The sequence below is a fragment of the Ipomoea triloba genome, chromosome 14 (assembly GCF_003576645.1).
Source record: "Ipomoea triloba cultivar NCNSP0323 chromosome 14, ASM357664v1".
Lineage (NCBI taxonomy): Eukaryota > Viridiplantae > Streptophyta > Magnoliopsida > Solanales > Convolvulaceae > Ipomoea > Ipomoea triloba.
Genome location: NC_044929.1, coordinates 176,084 through 186,284, shown reverse-complemented (window position 1 = coordinate 186,284; position 10,201 = coordinate 176,084). Strand labels below are relative to the sequence as shown.

Genomic DNA, 10,201 nt, shown 5'->3' with positions numbered 1-10,201 from the left:
TTAAAAAAAAAAAAAAAAAAAAAAAAAAAAAAAAAAAAGTCATTTTTAACATGTCTAGAAATCTTATAACTTATAGCAAAATCTAGCCCCATAACACTGATCACTCGAGAACTCACATTTCCAACATATATATGCAGCACGCTTGATATGAATATGAAATGCAAATAAAATGAGCATGAAAAAAAAAAAAAAAGGGAACAATTGTTTGCCCAACAAGTAATGTGTTTCTTATTTCTTCCTAGCCTCAAAATCTTTACCAATTTGGCAAAGATTTTGAAGCTTACCTGTATTGCACTACAACCTTAAGTTAGGTTCATTCTCATGGAAGCAATGTTGTAGGGTTTGGTGCTTCCCAAAAGCTTGTTTTTCTGGTTGGGAGGCATGTCATGAAACCATACCAAAAGGTGACAATCTGAGAAGGAGAATCATTCTTGTCAATTATTGTTGTGTGCGCTACCAAGATGAGGAAAGTGTTAGCAAACATCCTTGAATTGAGCTACAAATTTCTTTTCGTTTCAAATATTCTGAAAAGAAAGTAATATATGATCTCTTGGAACTAGCTCAGTTGATTCGACCAATCTCTTGCTCTAACAGCAATGCCAAAGTTTGAATCTCACTGAAAATCTACAAGGTCATTAGGAGACTTTGCCTGACCAAAAGTGATGAAACCCATTATGCAGAAATGTATAGACATGGGCTGAAAAATCTAATGTATCACCCAAAAAAAAAACGTATATGATTGAATCTATTTTGACCCATTCTAAACACAGATTAAAACGGAAGGAAGGCTTGTTGTATGAAAGTAATGAACCCAACAGGTAAAAAGTGGCAAAACTGGATCAACTTGTCCAAATTGCACTATAAATTACCAAATGAGCACAAAAAGTAACATAAAATATTCTCCTTTATCATCCCTCAGTAGTATTCTCTATCAATTATGTATATTCACAACTACCGCAGTTGATTCAAAATTTGAAGCATATACAAGATTTGGCCTTTGGCTTTGCATCAAAATCTTCCATATGCAACTATCATGTTGGTTAAGCACAAGCTCTTATATATTACCATACTACTCTGATCAGAATGCGAACTTCAAGTAACTCTCAACACCGAGGTGTTTCTTCTTTTTTTTTTTTTTCTTTTTTTTTGGTTTCCCAATCCTCATCGCCTAAGGGGACCCGTCTTGTTTGTTGATTAAGATCAGTTCTTGTGAAAGTATATAAAATAAAAAGATCAATCACTATGAAGCTTTTTCCTTCGCTGGCACCTCTTTATATACCACCTTGCATGCTTCTTCAATCCCATACCAACCAATATTTTGAGACTCAAAAGCATGATAAAGGTCAAGGCAGACAGGAGAAGAATCCAAAACAATCTCCAAGGAAGAGGATTATGTGGCAGATGAGCAGCATAAACTGGGCGTAGCACTCGAATTACCTGAAATTTAATGAGAATTTAGTTGGGGATTTCAAATTTGAGTACAACAAAGTTAAAGCAGGCTTTTCCACTCAAAAAAAAAAAAGAGATTCTGTGTATGAATGAAAATACTGACAGTCTACATGTGGTTGGTTCTAAAGCAACATATGTGCTAGTATGGTAATATTTGATTAGAATATTGAGACTGAGGGTATTTGGTAAAGCTTATTTAATTAGATAATTGGGATCATGAATTAAACGATCCACTTTAGACATGTTTGGTAATTATTATAGATTATGGAACGTAGTACAACTTTAGATTATTTTAAGCCAATACTCCATAAGTTAGATTAGATTATGGATTCACAATCCATGATCATAAACCATAATTGTAATTTGTAAATTGGAACATTATATTATATTATTATCTACAGGTTTGGAAAAGATCATGGGTTATAGACCACACAAGACCATTTAGCTTATGTATTCCAGTAATGCAAAAGTAACTAAAATTGATTATGAATTATCCACAATCAAATAAATAAGAATAATATGTAATTAGAGGTTTTACCCCAGGGGGCCTATGTATAATTGGAAAGATAGGACATAACAGTTAGAACGCATGTCAATGCAGCCCATGGATGAGAGAAAAAGGACTTACCACACAAGCTGGTGCTAGAGGAATGAAAACAAGGTTATTCTTTGCATTCTCCGGCTGGTTCCAAGTCTACAAAAGTGAATAAATCTAAGTGTTTTTTTTTTTCTTTTGGGAAAGAGATGCTCATATACTGTATTGCAATGGCTAGAAGATTGAACAATATAGAAACAATTTCTTATCACAATTAGGCAAAACAAATAATATAATATACATAATCCACCAATATAATTTTTTTGATAAATCATAAATAACGCTCAACCAATCACACTGATAATGCATGTACCTGCTTGCAAAGATCTTCAAGAAATTCTGAAAATGCCATGGGCTTTATGTTGTTGAACTTCGCAATAAAAGAATGTTTAATTATATCAATCATCATTTCACATATGTACACAACAAGGGCATTCTGCATTCAAGAGAAGGTATGAGTGTAAGTTGCACCAAGTTGCAGGGCTGCCACCTGACTTAAATGTGCAAGGAACTACATATCAAGCCACTCACATAAAGGAAACTTTGAAGCCAAGGTCCTTCAGCCTCCAGGATGTTTTGAGCTAAAACAAACAATAGAAATGCAGAAATGTGGAACCGCTCAACAGCATCTGGACAGAACAACCCCAGAGAATAAAGTAAGTATTGCACAGGTTCCAAGGCAGATATCTAAGAATCTAAACCTGATTCAGCAAAGTGCATTGCGTAATCCTACTGACAATGCAGGGCAGAACCAACAGATTTTCTGAGTAATATCAAACATAGAGGTTATCTTCTTATTCAAGCTGAATAATTTATAACTGAGGGCAAGTATCATTACCTACATATTTAAGATATAGAAGCCATTGAATTGAGCCCATGGCCTTTTGAATATATGGAAAAGGCAGACATGTGAAAGGGTAAATTTAAATCTTAATTCTTCCCCTCATTCATGTCTGATTTTCTCCACAGCCCTACTAGGAGTTTTACTGATCCTATTCATGTTCTCATTGTCAGTTGACAAGCCTAATAGGAGTAGAAACACGCCATAGCTAATGTGGCAGTTGGCATGAATACTGGAGTCAAATTTCTTATATACATGAGTTGGAAATTCTTTACAATGAGGGGGTAATGCAGAGAGTTTTGAGCATTTCCAATAGGTAACAAAGCCATCCATAAAATGGCTGAGCTAGTGACTGACAACAGAAGGTCTACTGTAATGTTAAAAACACAAAAATACTTCAGATATGTTTAATGATTTTGGGGATGACTTACCAGAATATACTAGATTGTGAACATTATCCTTACTGTATCGTTTGAACACGTTACTTTTTATCTCCGTGAAGTTGTTAGACACAAGCAATGCAAATAATGCATTGTTGTGAGCAACTATGCAAGTTGACATAGTAATGGCCTGAGCTAACAAGATGAAGGAATGAATAAGTACGAAGAGTTAAGGAACAAACGTCATAACTCGGGGTAAAATTGAGCACAAATGTGTATACAAAATCAATCACAAAAAATTTATTTATTTATTTATTTTTGAGAAACAAAGGATATTTGATGTTGTCACAGCTATGATTTCATCTGAGATGAATCTCCACAGCCAGAGTTGCATGTTTTCTGGTGAACAAGTTGCTAGATCTTCAGCAGTAGTAAATAGTGTTTGCATTACGTCTCCTCCAAAACTTTGGAAAAGCTTATCAAATATCTGTCAACAACAGCAAAATAACTATGTAATTATCTAAACTAATCAGTCAAGTTTACAAACTATAAACTACTGTTTCTAAAGGTGGTCGTCATTAATGAAAAAACAGTAAAGTTAATAGTAGTTGTTCATCAGTCATGAGCTAATAATTTACTTGGGGTATCCAAAGACTAAAAAAGAAATTACTATTTGAGGTCCTATGACAAGAATCAGAAAAGACCATGTAAGTTTGTTTTAAATAGCTACTTGAATTAGAGTAATATCCATATCCTTGACGATACCAGAAAGATCACTTTAGCTTCAATGTAATAATTATGTACTAACCATCCTATAGCATATGGATATTAATATTAATTGATAAGTAGTGAACAGCAGCTGGAATTCATTTAAAAAAAAAAACTGCTAGTCAACCAATAAAAAGAAGAAAGTAGCCTATGTTATGTAGGGAACAAGATATGTTTGACAACGGAGGAGGCAACTGCTAGTAAATGAATATTTTATCCAAAAGATAAATCGGTGTGAATGAAAGCAGAAAAGTAGAGATGTCCCTCTATGTTGTCAAGGAGCATATGGCAAATGCAATGTGGAAATATTAATGTGAATGTCTAAAAGGCAAGGAACAACACTTCAAGGTTCTTCTATAGGCAATATTGATGATGCAGTTTAATGATCCATTGATCCTGCAACACAATTGAATATGGTACTAAGCCTATATTAGGAACAGTGTGCAAGAACTTTGGGCAATGGTATAGTAAAAATTTCCTCACCTCCAGCACATTGTACACCACATAAAGCTTGATTGTCCCTTGACCACGAATCATGTGATAGATTAAGCTAATATCTGAGGAAGTAAATAGATAAAGCAAATAAGACAAAGAGGAAAGGGAGAGGGAAAGTGAATATACCCAGATGTGGGCATGAAAACTACCAAGAATAATGAGAGATTACAAATGTCACAAGGCTGAATCTCCATGTATACCTGTTTGCTGTAATAGGGTCACTCCAATAATCAGTGCAACAAAACAGCCAAAATCACAAAGCTCAGCAGTGGAAGGCCTATTTAACTGCCTGCCATAGGCAAGGTCAGGTTATTTTGCAAGTTAAATATGTCTGCATGCTGAGTCATCATAGGGACACCAGAAGACAGGAAAAAAGTGCTAAAGGGACATAGACTCTTGGAATAACCAAACCAGTTTTAATGGACTAAGTAAATCTATATGTACATTCGATATCCATTCTTTTTTAATAGATTGGTAGGCCTCTCCCTACTTCAGATGCAAAGAAATAGTATAAAGCCTTTTAGCAGAATAAGCATTAGCCTTTACAGTCTTTAACCACCTAGTCTTTTCCTTGTCACTTTGATGGTTCACGGAATGTGAGATTAATTACCCTAGGTAATAGGATTACCTCCAGGAAGGTAATGCGAGTTTACGGTAGTGTATGATTACCTTGTGTTTGGTTAAAGTTGTAGGAATGTAATGTTAACTTACTTTGGTTGGAGGTTATATTTTAGGTTGTATTACATCATTTACATAAATGCCCTTAGCCTATGTGTTTGAAATTTATGGAATTTAAAATAGTAATACCTTATAAAATAATTATTATGAATCAAAACACAAAATTAAGATGACACTAATATTGTGAATTTTAACTTGAGAAAAGAATTGTATATTTTTTGTAGGAGATTAATCCTAAAAGTAAATATTTGGCTTTAAAAATAAAGAAACTAAAACAAAAAAGGCATGGACAAAGCAAGAAATATTGGCAATGCAATGAATTGAGGGCAAATATGGAATATTGAAAAGTAATCTTGGAACACCTAAGATTTGCAAGGTAATGAGATTACCTAGGATATTACCCCATTTCCTATGTAGCAGTTGGTTTTCAGACTACTTGAACCAAACAAGGTGATATGGCATTTCCTTTCTCACATTACCAGGGTAATCTCAGATTACTTGAACCAAATGCCCCCTAAAGACATTACTCTTATTGTTGTTAACCAATAAACAACTCCTAAACTCACATATTTACATGAATATCTTCATTAGGCAACATTTTAAACATCACAAAACATATTAGACTACTCACGTCTCGCATATCACAGGTATCTCCAGCCAAGTGATTTTAGAAAGCATAAGCCCTTTCATGTTTAGCCTAGTGAATACAAAAACAAGCAGGGGCAAAAAACACACTTACGGCATGGAACAATAGTTTTCTTCAATTTAAAATAACTCAGAGTTCAGACTTTTTAAATTGAACCAAAGCATTAACCTATTTTCTTTACAGATGTTGAAGCTAGAAGCCCATGTTTTTACCCAGAAAATTTCATTTATTAGACACTTGCTAAAGGAGTGTTATCAACATGCTTATTACAATTTAAAGTATAAAGAATTAGCAAAAGAGAATAGTCCAACCTAGATTTCAAAATCTTCCAGAAGGTCGTGATGATCCTTGTTGGCATAATAGTTAGAAGTGAGAGAAACGAATCCAAGCAGACAAAAAACCCCACATTTATGAGCTGCAAAGTGATGTTTACGCCATGTAACACAGATTAGAAATCCAGATGTTATGTCTAAACAGCATGGTAAAAGATGGTCAGAAAGTGCAGGCTATAAATTATATGCAAGAAAGATATTGCTTGAGTTCAACCTTCCTTGACAGTTTAGGGCAAACAAGTTTGAGAGCAAAACAGAAACTATGATAACTTTTATATGACAGCTTTTCATATTAAGTTGTTTCTTAGCATCATTTGACTTGCATACCAGTTCACACCTCCAAGGTAGGTGGAATATAGTGTCATAAACTCTCTCCCGTTCTTTCTCATTACCAAGGCAGATTGTGTTTTTTAAAGAATTTCCGGCAGACATCTCTTCAGCTAAGAACTTCATTGGTGACTTTTCCACATGAAACTCATCTGCATAAAGTGAATGAGGAAAGCAAGTGAGGTGCAAATTCAAAGGCAAATTATTAACCCATATTTCTTTTCTTTTCTTTTCTTTTTTTGGACAAGTTGTGTTTAATTCAATTCATATCCAGAAAGAATAAAAATGAAAACCCACAACATGCAGAAGAGTGCTGTGCTTTAGACATTTACTGTTGCATTATAAACACTTAAAGTATAAGAGTAGGCATATGGTTGGTAACCCTTGTAAAGCAGAGATCAGCACTTTGTTTGGGTTAAAAAAACAACGTAGTCTTACTAGATACGTCAAAAGGTAGCAAAGTTGGTACAGGTCACAATCTGCTACAATTGAACAAGCAATCTAAAACAAAACCAAAAACCAGGCTAGAATAATATTTGCAAACATGACAATGCCTTTGTGTTATAACTGGTCTGCATGAAGCATTCTATATAACTGGTCATGTTTGCATATTAACTGTACATGCCAAAGCTTCAGATGATATTAACAATTTGGTAACTACTCTCAAATTAGTGAATAAGAGGATATCAGCAAGACTTTCAAACTATCTTTAGGTTACAGGGATCAATTATATTGGGTTTTCCATTATTTGTAAACACAATGAATGGAAAATTTCTATATCACTTGGGGTCTCCTTACAATTGGAGAACTCTAAAATAATATACTTTCCAAGGAACTTATTTCTATCCCCACTTTCATTCAACCATGGTCCATATGTTCAAAATGGTCCTAATATTCATAGGCTGCATAGAGGAAAACATTTTTTTGGCAAACATGTATCAGGGCATTAGACCCAAGCAATCCTCACAGGCATGAGATAATTGTCCTTGTTGCGTACCCAGGGAGGCCTCCACGGAGTTGAAACCTGACCTATAAGTTGGTGGTTGCACGCCTATGGGCCAACTCATAGCAACATAATACCAAACATTAAGTGAAAATAATACAGGTTCCTAATATTCATTTTGCAATCCACCAAAGGAATTTTTCACTTTGCCTAATATGCACATGAAACACTTAGCAAAGCTCAAATTGTCCAAGCATAATGCAGGATCCTTTGTCCAGTTGCAATTCGTTGGAAATGCCACACAAGGAAATAAATGAAATACATTTAAATCACACAACTATAGATCATTTCAACAACATAAGGAACTGTAATTCAGAAATACTAATATATAACAACCAATTAGCAGATGAATGTGAAAGAAACTCAGCATATAACAATACAAGAACTTACGGTTCTGATCTTCAGCCATCAATCTCTTCCAGTCCAACGAGACTTCCTTTTCCAAATTCCTCCCCACACCCCCATCCCCATTCATCATTTCCACTCTCGTCATAGGATCCACTTTCTCCACTGCGCTCCCGCCATCTCCATTGCTCTCGCTTTCCTTGCTAACTGGAAATGACGCCACTCCCTCTTCGCACGCTCCACTTAGAACCGTACTCCTCTGCCGGAGTTCGCTATACTGCGGCCCTAATATTGAGCTCACAGTACAATTACTATCAGGCACCTCCCTTGGGGACCCCGTAGCCGCTACTTCCTCACAAACTACGACACTGCTCTGCAAAAAACTGCCATTATAACGCATGCTATCGAAATTTAACGGCTCAACAGGAGAGCCACCGCGTATAGGTTCGTCCACGGTCGAATTCTCGGAAATCGGAGAATATTCAAACGCCTTCTTCTGATTCTTCTTCCTCTTTTTGCGGGTTTTTGTGTGGCTGCAGGGAGGGTTTAAAGCATCGTCTACCGGAGGCGGTCGGGGAGGATCAGATTTGGATCGGAAAAGAGCAGGGCCTGCAGTGGATAACCAGTCAAGGTCGTCGCCGTCGTCGTCGGCGGAGGCCGTGAGAATATTGAAGGATAATTTACGGCCACTTGATCTGAGAGCCATTGATCGTCGGTGACGTTGTCTGGCGTGGCGTAGTGTTGGGGACGATGACTGTGATGAGTTTTTGGGAGTGCTTTTTATTCCCTAACCCGTTACGTTTTAGTTAAAAGTAGCGATAATTGCTTCTAGACCCTTGAGATTTATGATTATTCTAAACTAATGCTTTACTCTTTTGTATATTTATGAACTCACATCATTTAGATTACGATTCCATGAACTTTTAAATTAAAATCTATATTATCAGCATTCTTCTTTTTTTTTTTTTTTTTTTTGGGGGGGGGGTGGGGGGGGGGGGTGTCCCCCATTTTATGAACTACACAGGGGTAGCAGGCTAGCAGCCGTGCTACCCAATAAAAAATATATATTTTTATATATTTTTAGGTACAATGATCTTATACTACAATTTACATCTTTAGCTACAAATTTCAATTCCTAACCAACTCTAGGGGTATTGTAGTTCTGAACCGGGTAGCATCTCCAATTGTTTATTTTGGCATCTTGTACTCTCCGACCGAATTGAAGGAGAAAAAGAATATTTTTCTCTTGCTTTGCTCTCCCTTGTTTTATGGTTGAAAAGAAGCAAAAGTCACTTTTGCTTTTCCACCTTTTCTGCAGAAATAAATAAAACAAGTGTAGTTTTTGTCATTTTCCTTTTTGTCTTCTACTACTTATTTTATTTCTCCACTTTTTCTTGTCTTTTTCCATAATTCCAATTTTTTTTCTTTCTTGAGAACCCAAACCATTTTCTTCTACTGTCACCTCCTCTCTCTTTCTTTTTTTTTTATTATTATTTATTTTTCCCATCAACCACTTTGTCTTGCCACAAATAATTAATAATAATATATGATATATGGTGAAGACTGAAGACAAAAAACACAAAACCAAATGTTTTGGCAGGAGTGCAGGAGCTTCCACTTTCGGCGCAGCATCTCTTCAGCACCATTTCCAGTCTGCTTCGTTATCATCTTCATTTGTTAGAACCGTACTCCTCTGCCGGAGTTCGCTATACTGCGGCCCTAATATTGAGCTCACAGTACAATTACTATCAGGCACCTCCCTGTGGGACCCCGTAGCCGCTACTTCCTCACAAACTACGACACTGCTCTGCAAAAAACTGCCATTATAACGCATGCTATCGAAATTTAACGGCTCAACAGGAGAGCCACCGCGTATAGGTTCGTCCACGGTCGAATTCTCGGAAATCGGAGAATATTCAAACGCCTTCTTCTGATTCTTCTTCCTCTTTTTGCGGGTTTTTGTGTGGCTGCAGGGAGGGTTTAAAGCATCGTCTACCGGAGGCGGTCGGGAGGATCAGATTTGGATCGGAAAAGAGCAGGGCCTGCAGTGGATAACCAGTCAAGGTCGTCGCCGTCGTCGTCGGCGGAGGCCGTGAGAATATTGAAGGATAATTTACGGCCACTTGATCTGAGAGCCATTGATCGTCGGTGACGTTGTCTGGCGTGGCGTAGTGTTGGGGACGATGACTGTGATGAGTTTTTGGGAGTGCTTTTTATTCCCTAACCCGTTACGTTTTAGTTAAAAGTAGCGATAATTGCTTCTAGACCCTTGAGATTTATGATTATTCTAAACTAATGCTTTACTCTTTTGTATATTTATGAACTCACATCATTTAGATTAC

General features: G+C 36.4%; 1 protein-coding gene across 1 annotated transcript; it reads right to left on the bottom strand.

The window, feature by feature from the left end:
• Positions 1-819: 819 nt before the first annotated feature.
• LOC116004613 (protein POLLEN DEFECTIVE IN GUIDANCE 1) lies at positions 820-8,659 on the bottom strand. The gene is made up of 11 exons (XM_031244733.1): positions 7,905-8,659; positions 6,512-6,663; positions 6,164-6,267; positions 4,729-4,817; positions 4,517-4,590; positions 3,602-3,752; positions 3,317-3,484; positions 2,576-2,673; positions 2,358-2,480; positions 2,078-2,143; positions 820-1,437 (listed from the first exon to the last, which is right to left on the bottom strand). Exons 1-11 carry the CDS (start codon positions 8,563-8,565, stop codon positions 1,234-1,236), a joined length of 1,890 nt encoding a protein of 629 aa, XP_031100593.1. The 5' UTR covers positions 8,566-8,659; the 3' UTR covers positions 820-1,233.
• Between the last annotated feature and the right edge of the window lie 1,542 nt (positions 8,660-10,201).